The sequence below is a fragment of the Ylistrum balloti genome, unplaced genomic scaffold (assembly GCF_031769215.1).
Source record: "Ylistrum balloti isolate Yb309-2 unplaced genomic scaffold, AGI_CSIRO_Ybal_v1 Utg369694, whole genome shotgun sequence".
NCBI lineage: Eukaryota > Metazoa > Mollusca > Bivalvia > Pectinida > Pectinidae > Ylistrum > Ylistrum balloti.
The window spans coordinates 246,179-258,763 of NW_026781928.1; the positions used below are offsets into that span (position 1 = coordinate 246,179).

Here is a 12,585-nt window from a genome sequence, read left to right on the forward strand (position 1 = left end):
GTCATGGCAACAACAGCGTTAGGTTGCAGTGACTGGTATCAAGGAGCCCCGTGTTATTGTGCCTGTGAGGATGCCGCCATATCGTGTAAACAAAACTGCTATCCACAGCTTGGTGATCCGACAGATGTTGTCTTCAGATATAGGTGTTCCGATTACTGCAACATGGACAGCATACGATGTATGCGCAAATGTTTGACGTAAGACACATGTTTTGATGACGTCAGCACAATACCAGTAGATGATGATCTCACGAACTGACTTGTTGCAATTGGAGAATGCTATATATGTTGTTGGAACAATTAGTGATATGAGCATTAAAATGCAAAATACAGTGTTTGTTTGAGAAAATTTGTTTTGAATCTTTTTTCAATCGAATCGTCCATTTCATTTCTCAGCATATATAGTTTTTTCCTGAAATCATTTAGAATACCATTTCATCACCTTAAATTTTTGTTTGTCTTTTAAAAACAAGGATAATTACATAGCGGTGATGTTTACATCATAATATAATTACATCGATAGATCACTGATACTGAGGGACTTAAGGCTTGATTAAATATCAAAGCGTGATTTATTACTAATGTTAATATCGTTATCCATGCTCATGATTTCCAGAAAACATTTATTTTTCCGGTGGTGTGATAAACGATTGTTGTCTTGTTTACCAATTATTTTCCTAATGTAAAAAGTAAATATAGGAAAGGTTGGAAATTCCGCTGTAAAATTGATATCGCACTTCCACTGATTAAATTATCTGTCTGATAATACAACATCCGGATATTCATTAACTACAATAATCACTTTATCAATAAGTGGTAATCACCAAGGGAGTGTTTCTCCTCATCACCTTAGTTACATCTTCTTGTAAATTATCATCATATTTTTTTCACCGTATGTGGAGAGAAAAATCTCAATCCAAGGGACAGATTCAGAAATAAACTCCAGTGACCTAGAAATTTGATGATATTTTTATCAAGTTATCCAGTGCTAAGTGCCTCTGTAAGCATTGAACGGAGATGACTGTACTGTCCTCGATCAATTTCCAATTGTGGTGTTGAACTGGAAAGAGATGAAATCAAATGATGACTTAATGCAGTTGTGACAAAATTGGTGACGCGTTCCCATCGTGAATATCGCCGTTTCTTTTCAGATAAAAAAATCATTGGAGTCTTCTGGTTTTGTATTAGCACCAGGAATGTTTGTATCCAAAAATGGTTTTCAAACTCGCTGTGTTAGACCAAGGTGTTTCAAAAACTGTTGCCTCGCCTCACAACTCGCTTCATCCGTAACCTTTTCTCTAGTGCTGCAGTGTCATTTATGAACCAAGAGAATTTGTCTACGTCGCTTCTTATGTTGTCCTCGATCTGAAATAGATATCAACCTGTTTGTCGTAATATCAATCGATTTAGCGTTAACTCGGCAAAAAAACCTGTTACACTTAGATAAAAAAATCATAAACATGATATTCATTACATGACAAAGACTTTTCGTTTTCCGGTTTTCAATAATTTACAACATAGAATAAAATAAAATTTAAGAATCTAGATATTGAAATTTCCGCAATAAAATGAGTATTTAGTGTCACCTCCGTTTTCTACAGGATACCCACCATACATCTGTGAAGGGTTGACCTGGAAGGTAGGGAACCTCTCCGAAGGAATGGCGACTTACTGATGAAGGAAGGAGTAAACATAGTGAAGTCGACGTGGCCTGGACAAGATTTCTGACTCTGTGATACTATATCATGGTCTGGTATGGATGATATCTGAAATAGTTCAGAAATGTTATTATCATCACTGTACCAATTAAGAAATGGTCTTTTCAAGATGGTGGATATAGACGGATACAAAGGGCAGTTGCTCACTTTAAGCTACAATGTCACTGGTTTATGAATACAATCTGACCGGGAGATGTACCTCGCGAAACTCAGAATAACTCAAAATACACATAACAATATTTGTATGGTGTTGTTATGGTATAAATATTTGTGAGCCCTTCGCAAAGTTTAGGGAGCTGAAGACTTAGGCATCGAGGCGGGATTTGTCGTAAGTTTGACAGATATCGAGGTATTTAAGCAGTCTAATACTTTTGTTGTCATGGTAACACTCCAATAACATTCGTTTTTACGTGATATATTAGGAACGCTCGTCGCCACGATATTTTTAAAAAGCCCGGATATAACCAATATTGTTTACATTACGAGCTCGTCCTCAGATATATAAAGGAAATTTGAAAGAAAAAGTTACGTTTATTATAGTTGTTACAAACTAAGGCGACCTACCGACATATGGATTTTCCGACGATCGTGTTTATATTTTCGAAATTTCATCAAAACCGCACAAGACGATATAAGAACGAGGCAGATCACCACAACAGCAATAATAAATGACGTAGGAGATGACATTTCATGGTCACGTGACTGTCCAAGTGATGAAATCACTACATCGATGTTATCTTCACAAGGTCTGTAGTCACCACACACGTCACGAAGAGGATTGCATATGGCATTGAGTTCTTGGTTTTCTGTAAATTATCAGTAGAACTTAGTAATAATTTTGTAAGTTATGGAAACGTTATTTTTATGTTGTCATTGTTTGTAAGCGTACTTAAAGATTACTGACATGGTTGAATCGGTTTTATTGTGACATAAAATATGGAATACGTGTATGTAGTGTTTTCAACCTGAAACCACATATATTTTTTATTCAATACCTTAGTATATGTACTTATGTAGTTTTATGTTAGATGTAAATGAAAACATATTAAGTGAAGGCAAGGTCGTCATCTTTTTAACATAGAGTATGTTGCGGACATTTAAATGTTTCTGCAAAATGTATAAGACTAAGCAAACAAGAATCATTGAAATGAAAAAAAAAACTTTATTTAAATATTTTCACAAACATGTTAATGTAATCACGAATTGACAGCATGAGAGTATTGATCTTCGCAGAAATGTTACTATAAAGTCTTCATCATCAATTTATTTCAATTGTTTTCTTTGTTGAGCAATTAAGTAATTATTTTTCACTGATAACAAGGAACACATAATGTTATAAACAGAAACAGGATTTATCAAAAGTAAGGTACATACTACTACCGAACAACTGTGAAAAATACATAACTCACCGACACTGATGGCTGTTCGAAATGTTTGCAAATATACCGGATCTATCTCCCATCCCTCTGAAATGACCGGATGTGACGTCAGCTTCTGAAGACTGGTAACGTTTATGTGTTTCATCAAGCTGAAAGATGGCTCACAGTGTTTTACTGCTACCAGACCACAGAAACTGTAGTTGACCACGATACTGACCGGTACTGGTTTCTTTAGCCCGATCGGTCTGTCCGACATAGGAGGAAATGATATATAAAGGGAGTTTACTCAATAGTAAAAGAGGTGCAATATCAGTGATGAAAGATCACGCTTACTTTGTATCGAAGTTATATCCTGAAACTTTGTCGCTTTAATGTTATAAAAAATTAGGGATAAGAAGAATATATACTAATTTACCAATTACCTCACTTATACTTGACGAATCAAATTATCCTATATTGGAAGGTTTTGTTCAATAATGGTTTATAAAACAGTGTTGATAAGTCGATACTATTACACAGCGTGTTTTCAGAAAAATATAATGAATATTAATCTTTTAACTTTATAATATTAAACAGACAAACATACCCAATGTTTGATATTGTCACGTGTCTGAAAAGCCTGGTGGTGTTAAACGCGTTGATGAGCTGAAAAATAAAATTTCCTTTTGTCATTCATGTAGAGTTAGTTAAGTTGTTTTGTTCGTGTGTTTAGGGAATAAAGTCACGACAATAACCAGAATCAAAGGAGAGCGGACGTTCAGATAAACATCGAGACGGAAAACAAGACATAGACATTGATTGGTTATCATATATCTCGTGAATTCATTGTACGAAATTAGTTTTTTTTTAAAAAAAAAATACAAAAATATCAACATGTCAATATAACCATAATCCAAACACAAATTCAATGAATCTAAGGTAAAATATGAACAAAAGGATGATATTCAGGGAGACGCATGAAAACAAGTATAAGGAGAATATATAAGGCGTTCCGGAATAGTAAAGCGTCTTCTGTTTCATTGACTACAATCGCGATGTTAATCTTGGTCAATCCAACTAAGTAATGACACCTTATAAGGAATACATAGCATGATTTTTAATTTCCAATCTTACATTTGATATTCTGTACAATTTTAAATCATTTTAAAAATAAATATCAATTAAAATAAAAACAAAATAAAAAGTGTTAAAACGTATGCAGAATTTCATCAGTCCAGTGAATTTTTACGGAATTAGTTCTGTCAGTATTAATGGATACCTACCGTAATGTTTAATGTTCAGTCTGCCATTGGATATTCTGCTGCTTAATATCAATTATAATAAAAATGAAATAAAAAGTGTAAACAAAGTATCAAAGTACTGAGTATTAAATTATTACCTTGTTAAGGAGTCGTTGTTCAATATGTTTCCCTATATTAGTTTCTGCTGTAGAATCTTTGCGTCTCTGCAGTAACAGCTGAATTTCGACATCACGTGTGATGTTTACAGCTAGATAATGAAATAAAAATGCTTAAAGTGATACATATTATGATTCCAAACCGTATCTTGATTTGTATCAAACATTAAATACGTCATGAGTCTATATTGTAATCATTAATGTAAAGCCGAAATAACATAAAATATGGTATCACGTGACCGACTAATTACTGTTCCTGCAAATTACCTTTCCTTTTTTAATGTCAGAATTGTTAGTGGCTTTATAGCAATTGTTATCGAGAATACACCACTTAAAAATGCCGAAGAAGACTGAAAGTCCGTTCTGTGATAATTATCAAAAAAAGGAATGTTTGCTGATTCTAGTTATACTGTAAAGTAACTAACTATTTTTTTCTACTTTACATTTGTTTGATTAAACCTGGTTAGGAGGTTCGATACAACGAAAATAAATCAACGTTGAGTTATAAGTTGTATATGGAATTGATACTTGAATATTTACATGAAGAATTGCAAGAAACTGCAGTCGTAGGTGGTAAAAAGACAAGATGTTCCGAGTACGTCTTAACATCCAGGTCGTGGACTGACAAAGTGACATATTTACTAATGAGCGTCGTTTTCACTTGAACGGGTTTTCGCTCGATCGGAGAAGATGATGTTGACTCTAACGTTTGTTCTGGTTTCGTCAAAGTGGATTGATTCTCTGTTGTTGGTGTGGTAGTATGAGTTGGGAACCTTGTATTTGATCCTAAAGGTTGATCCAGTGTTAATGTCGGGGCAGAAAAGGATGATATTGTTGACAAAGTGGCGTTCAATGATGCTTTTGGATTTGATGTCAATGAATATGGTAATGATTCTGAAGATAATGGCGTTTTGAATAATATTTCTGTGAGAGTAGAAAATGACGACGGAGATGATGATGATGATGATGATGATGATGATGATGATGATGTAGATGATGACGATGAAGATGATGATGATGATGATGATGATGATGATGATGATGATGATGATGATGATGATGATGATGACGATGAAGATGATGACGATGAAGATGATGATATAACAGTGCTGATAGACTGACTAGTAGGTGTATTATAACTTTCCAGTAGATCAGTGACAATTGTCGATGGCTCAGAGCTGGAGTCGCCATTATTTTCTTTAAACATGGACGTCAAATATTCTTCACTAAGATGTGTTCCCTCCGCTACCGCTATTGTGTTAACAGACGCCAGTGGAGACGTCCTACTAACACGGGGTTCAGATGGCACTGTGGCTTTGACTGTCTGTTGTAGGTGTGACAAGTCTGATAAAAAAACACAAATTTTGAAATAAACTGTCTTTAACATGTTTGTAATTACAAATGGAATGGGAAGATTCTGACCCCTATATTATCTGGAGTATTTCCATAATGGTTATGATGTTTATCCATACATATATTTGAAAGAAATTCGTGATAACTGAAGTAACGTGAGAAGTATTACAGAGATATCGTCCATTAACATGATATGTCACAGGCCAAGATACAAAATAATAATAAAAAATAAAATAAAATATTATCATCCTATACCTTATACTTGCGTTCACAATAATATCATGATTAACTAAAGATTTGTCTTCTATCTAAAAGAAATATCTTGTTACTACAATGGTGCATTATTACCTGACTTAACCTCTGCTAAAAATCCTGCAGCCTCGTGTTGAAAATCAGTCACAAATGTCAGCGTTAATTCTCCTGACACCAAGGCAAATTGTTCCGGGGATGAAATAACACCACAACGTCTGTTGTTACCCCACAATGACACAGATGCATAGTCACTATTACAATAAAGGCTTTCCTCAATCTCCATCGATATCATCCGGAAATAAAATGGCCGACCGGATCCGGAAGTTATCTTCCAGTGACATAAAACATGAGGTGAATAATTCCCTGGATATCCCGGAGATGTTATATTAATGATACTGTTTGGCTGCAGCACAATATTTGTCGAACATGCTGAAAAAGGGAATGTGTTATTGATTTATTTCTTAGATGTATTGAATTTAGACAGCCATCAGTACTTTTTTTTTTTTTTGGGGGGGGGGGGGGGGGGGGTTCGTAGAAAAAAATAATCATACAGATTTATCAATCATTCGTCATATACATATTCATTGATATTTTTAAAACAAGAAGTCAGTCAACTGAGAGGAAATCCTCCCCCGATCTGCTACAATTAGTCGCCTCTTACGATATGCAATGAGATAGAGCAGGCACAGCCTTTCCCCGTCACCTGTTCTATTAACACGTGTCACGGGAGATAACTCATCGTGGACACTCATTACAACATGGAACAGTGATGAAGTAATTTACCTGCATTAACATAAAATGGGGATGACGGTGGACCCTCCTGGAACTGGTGCATCACACTGACCTTGACTACATACAACTGACCTTCATGACCTCTTGTGCTGATGACGAAACTTCGTCTACGAGCCGATAACGTGACGACCAGTGTGCGCGAGGACGGGAAAACGAAGTATCGTACTCTGTAGGCAGTGATGTAGTTAACGTTATAGTCGACAGGGGGCGCCCAGGTCACCTTGATGGCTTTGTCGAAGGCAGCGACCTTGACATTAGCTGGCTGTTCAGGAACAGGCACTTAACATGAGGGAGATACATTAATATTTTCAGTACTGCTTAGATAATAGCTCAATGATCATTGTTTGTGTTTCTTATTACTTCCATTGTGCTATGTATGCTATTGTGTATGCTATGTACCAGATATTGGGCATATTTTCTGTCACCGTCTGGCACGACATCTATATACATGTAAATGTACACAATAACATCAGTTGGTAATAGAGAGTGGATATCGCCATGCCGAGTGGGTACCTTTAATTAATGCTTTGTTGAATTGATAATAATTCAAAAAACACCTTAAACCTTTTAATAATTAGTGTTTACAACATGTTTCCCGTTGACGTGAACGGGACGCTGCAGAAATGTTTATGAATGATACAGGGATTCTTTCTGTAAGGGATTGTTGTGTATCTTTTTTTGTGATTTCGTTTTATGGTGAATTAAAATGAAAAACTTCACAGGAATTTCAGATGTTTGATGGCGTTTTAAAAGTCGAATTTAAATTCATGAACAATTCCACATTTCTGTATGATGTATCGATTTTCTTTATTACAACATATGATTATAAATATCGCTAATCATCATGTTATTGTGAATAAATATTTGATGCTGTTATTGTTGGTTGTTGTCAATCTTACCTATAGATAGTATCCTGACCTTGAACCCTCTTCCGGATCCACTACTTCCGGTGTGAAGCGTCAAACTGGTCCAGTTTCCTTCTGATACGAACTGACTTTTGCTCTTGTTACAAAGCTTTTGTTCATAGTTTACATCCAGGCCAGTCATTTTAATGAAGTCCTTTGTGCAACTCTCATCATTAAAATCAATATCCTCTATTTCAAATTTAAGAACGAACGACGTGTTTGTCGAGATATCCCATTTACACACAGCACTGGGCTCGAGCCTCTTTGGGTAGAATGATGACGTCACGATTACAGAAGTCTCGGGTAACACGTGTTTTTTCCCACCACATCCTGGGGAAAGGGTTTGTAGTTTATAAGTTTTATTTCAGATTGATCTGATATAAAATACAGTTACTATATCAATCATCAATCCACAGATAATTTGGGTAATATTATCTATAAACTATTGTGGTATAAAAATCGTTCACAAAAGTCTTTAGAGTAGGTTTCGTTATGAATAATGCTTTAGATTAGATCTTTTACAAAAACGCAAAGTTAATAGCACAAACATTAATACAAATATATAGTTAGATACAGTTTAAATCCGAATAGCCTGCATCAGTAGCCCCCTTCTACGGCTCATTAGTGATGTTAGGGCCTATATTGTGAAACCTAGGTGGCGACTGCAGAAAGTAAAAAATCACTGAATGGATTATAAGTAGTCCAATATTTAGATAAATAGATAAGATGATCATATATCTGATAAGGGAATGTCTAGCATATCTGTTTATTCTGCAAACTGCCACTATTAGAACGAATTCAAACGTGATTAGGAAACATTTTCTTATACATCTGATAATTTTCAGATTTTCTCACTTAGATTGAATCACGGGTAAGACACCGATATTTATCATGATATAGAACTTACGTCACATGAAAAGACACCTATATTTATCATGATTTTGGAGCCATTGGACACGTAACAAAGTAATGATTATTGTTGGTGGTTGTTGTTAAACGTCTACGTAGCAGCCACGGTGATTAAATACCACGTAATACTTAACAAATTGCCTCCAAAGTGACGTACCGAAAGTAACTCGGATGTATCTTGGATTAGAGGGTCTGCTAAGCCCTTGTGAGTTCTCAGCTAGCACGGTGATGCGGTAAAGTCGGCCAGGATGATCAGCAACAGCTGTAAAATATAAAAATTATAAAAAGCAATGAGATGGTGTACAACAAACCTGATATTCACTAAAGTTTTAACACAGGAATACTCATACTCACGAATGAGAACAAATGTTTGCTCGTCGGTTGTCATGGTGACGTCATGCATGTCGGGCAGTACATTATAAATAACTTGGTATTGGAGTATATGACCGTACGTCCTTGCTGGAGGGTGCCACTGGACCAATAAGTTAGCACCTACTGACGTCACTCTGACGATCCTGGGGACACCTGGCGGGGAACCTAAAAAACAGTACAAAAATGTTTAGTTTACTTAACAAAAATACATAATGCGCATCATGGTGATCTGCTTTGTCTAAATGCATTTATGTAGTTGTAAAATTTACAGCCACAGTCGTGAGAGACTTGTCAGAAAATTGTCTGTGATATCAGTCACGGATCTAGATGTACTGTTGAACGATTCTATCAATCTAAACCAGACTGACATTGATGATATACAACAGTTTGTACAAGAATATATTAAAATGTGAATCGTTTTGAATAAACCTACTTCAATACTAAATAACAAAGATAATTCACTACCATAAGTCAGATGTTGAGTAGAATATTTGTGATTACATAAGTAATTGGTTCGGATATGTATTTATACTTATTAAACATGTTTCATTATACACTTATTTCTGTGATATGAACGTGTGTGATGCCGTCAGTTTCCCATTCAGTTCCACTGTTGTATACCTTGTTCTCATTTGAAAACTTTACATTACTTACTTTGATTGATCAATATTGACATGGTAGGCGTCGTAGATGAAGCAGAAGATTCTTACTCTTCCCAAACACCTGGGTCCGTATGCATGAAACCATTCGCATGCTCAAGCATGAATTTTGTGCTCAAGCCTTATGTCTTGTTGAAGTTAAAGATTAATAAATAAGACTGATTTTGCCGAAGATTTCATAATAAGTCAAAACTATATTAAAGGTTTAAATTTGGCATTTGTATTATTTGATATCATTTAGGTGATTTATAAAAAAAAGTTCGCTTGAGCACAAAATCTATGCTTAAGCATGAGAATGGTTTCATGAATAGGAGCCCAGTCTTACTCTCCTTGCACTTTTTATGATTCCTCGTGTAAATCTTTGTTTTTGTTAATAGTTTCCCTAGTGTTAACGAATCTGAGTTTAGATTTACTGTTATGTTAACACGTTAGTATATGATTGTTTGTTATTTTCATATATATGTTTATACTTGATTTTATTAAATCAAAATTTTACCAATAATATCTATGTTATATTAAGTGGAATTCCCTGAACTATTACAGTATAGGGAAAACTCGTATGTATACAGTAATATCAAGTTTTATAAAAATATATGACAAAGAAATATCTTGTTCATGAAATGCTGCTATATATTTGTGTTACCACTCCACACTTGTTTTAGAAGAGGACGTTTCTTAAGTATATAACTTGTGTCCAATTCCATTTGAATGTTTTCAAATAAAATATGTTTAAACCAAACCTTTGCTTAAGACTTACCTGTAACGACATAGCTGTAGTATAGAGGGGAGATAAGCAGGTGACAAATAGAGATAAACACTCGGACGTCCGTCATCATCTTCTTCAGATAACATCATATATACGTACTACCTTCTGTCAACACGTGCTGTTGGGTAAACATACATTAATAAATGTTACAGTTCTGTCATATCACGTTTGCCAGAAAACTTCTATATTTCCACATTCTGCACGATAGTTTCACGGTGTTTTGGCTTAATTACAAACTCTACTTCTTAGTCGTTATATTTGCCAGAATTATTAACCATGTTATAAAAACGCTCACTAAATTCGTTTACATTTGATATTTAAATGATGAAACGCCGATAAGTTATCAAACTTGTCACAAATTCTTCATTTTGCTCGCTTTAGTCTCGCTAAAATCAGTATTTTAGACTCGTCTCATCGGTACGAATTAAATGGAAATCCAGACATGATAATTATGCAGCTGCATAAATTGACATGCCAGATATTTTTAAGAATATATTGCTGTGTTATCACAGAAAACTGTTATACGGTACAAAACAGGATATAAATGTTTAATACATTGAAGAAAAAGACAACCGAGCAACGTTAATGCTCATTTTCATACGGTAAGTGTTTATTAGAATTCAAAAACGGATAGTGATTATCTCCCCTTAGCCTGCGTCAGGGTGTCCCTTGTACTATTTAGTCACTTCCGAAACTCGTATTTTTCCATACAATAATATTGGCTACTACAAGGATGTGAAGCAAAAACAGTAAATAATGAGATCTTTCCTAAAAAAGGTGTGGATTTCAGGCTAAAACATATCAAGCACGAAGTGTAAAATTAAAAAGAAACATTATAATTATGTGAGTGTTGAAATATCTCCTACCATAAAAGGAAACTTCATTAAAACTTGAAATCCTCGGATTGATATCGAAACAGCGTGTTCTTGGTGTCTTACGATGTGGTTTAGCTTCCCGTCGAGTCTTTTTTCTCCAGAATCAGTTGGGCTTCATATCCTGATGATGTTATGTTCTAAAACCACATTTCATAATCCATTGATCCTCAGACTTAAAAATAGCGATCCGCCAAACCAGTCTCAAAATTTGCATAAAACATTTACAACTTATCAAGTAATCATGCAACGTGTTCCTTTCTGAATGTGAGGCACATGTCAATCTCTATACAAACTGGTGTATCTTGTGGATAGGTAAATAAACTATGGCTATTTTTCTCGTGATAGTAAAGTTGTCGCTAACACCACGTCCACAGAAAACAAAGACTTCCCCATTACCTGACCACGGGATGAATGGTCAAGGCTTGTCAAGGACCCCACAGGTCCAGCTTATATGCTTCCCACGTAAAGATAACACACTGTTTGATCACAGAATTTGTGATAAACAAACAATTTTCTATGGAAAATTACGAAATTAAGAAAATAAAAAAATAAAAATGATGTCAATTATGTACTTTTCTAACATGATAATATCTATTGTTATTATCCGTTTAAAACATTTAAGCAAACTTGATATCGTCATACCAAACCGACTTACACTATAGCCGATATTTGGCGTTGATTTCCTAAGCATTGATTATAACATAATTAACTGACAGTGCACTGATGGTTATGTTTTCTATCTCGTGCACCGTACGAGGAGGAATAAGTACACGGTAGGGAGGAACTGTTTATACAGTGTCTATATGAGTGTTACATTTGACCCACTCGCGTGTTCTAAAGTAGTTTCCTTAACACCTGCCGCGTATTGTCATTAGATCTAGATAAGATACCCCGTACACTATAGAACCACTAGCCTGACATTTTGTGATAACATCCGAACAACAAACTTACTGCAGGCATGTCAAAATTAATGAATCAAAAACAACAAGAAAACACCAAAATGTCAACACAATCATAATCAAAACTCAGTTTACTAGAATATGAACGAAAGAAAGATTTACACGGAGAAAAAGTACACTGAGAATAGGACAGAGTATCATCAGCATGTAAACCGTGTTCAATCAACGTAATTAATGTCACGTTCTCAAATGAGAACAAGGTATAAAACAACGGAACCAACAGGCAAACTAACGAGCATCAAATACGTCCA

At 35.0% G+C, this 12,585-nt stretch overlaps 1 protein-coding gene across 1 annotated transcript; it reads right to left on the bottom strand.

Moving 5' to 3' along the window:
• Positions 1 to 1,247: 1,247 nt before the first annotated feature.
• On the bottom strand, positions 1,248 to 10,567 carry LOC132565123 (uncharacterized). The gene is made up of 12 exons (XM_060229731.1): positions 10,492 to 10,567; positions 9,058 to 9,240; positions 8,861 to 8,965; positions 7,789 to 8,124; positions 6,881 to 7,168; positions 6,194 to 6,526; positions 5,615 to 5,836; positions 4,475 to 4,584; positions 3,683 to 3,741; positions 3,127 to 3,341; positions 2,282 to 2,523; positions 1,248 to 1,364 (listed from the first exon to the last, which is right to left on the bottom strand). The coding sequence occupies exons 1-12, from the start codon at positions 10,565 to 10,567 to the stop codon at positions 1,248 to 1,250; spliced, it is 2,286 nt and encodes a 761-aa protein (XP_060085714.1).
• Positions 10,568 to 12,585: the final 2,018 nt, after the last annotated feature.

Coding starts and splice junctions, on each gene's coding strand:
- LOC132565123 (XM_060229731.1), bottom strand. CDS start 10,567: ATGACGGACGTCCGAGTGTTTATCTCTATTTGTCACCTGCTTATCTCC. Junction 9,241..10,491: donor CTACAGCTATGTCGTTACAG/GTAAGTCTTAAG, acceptor ACTGTTTTTTAG/GTTCCCCGCCAGGTGTCCCC. Junction 7,169..7,788: donor GGTCAGGATACTATCTATAG/GTAAGATTGACA, acceptor CCTCATGTTAAG/TGCCTGTTCCTGAACAGCCA.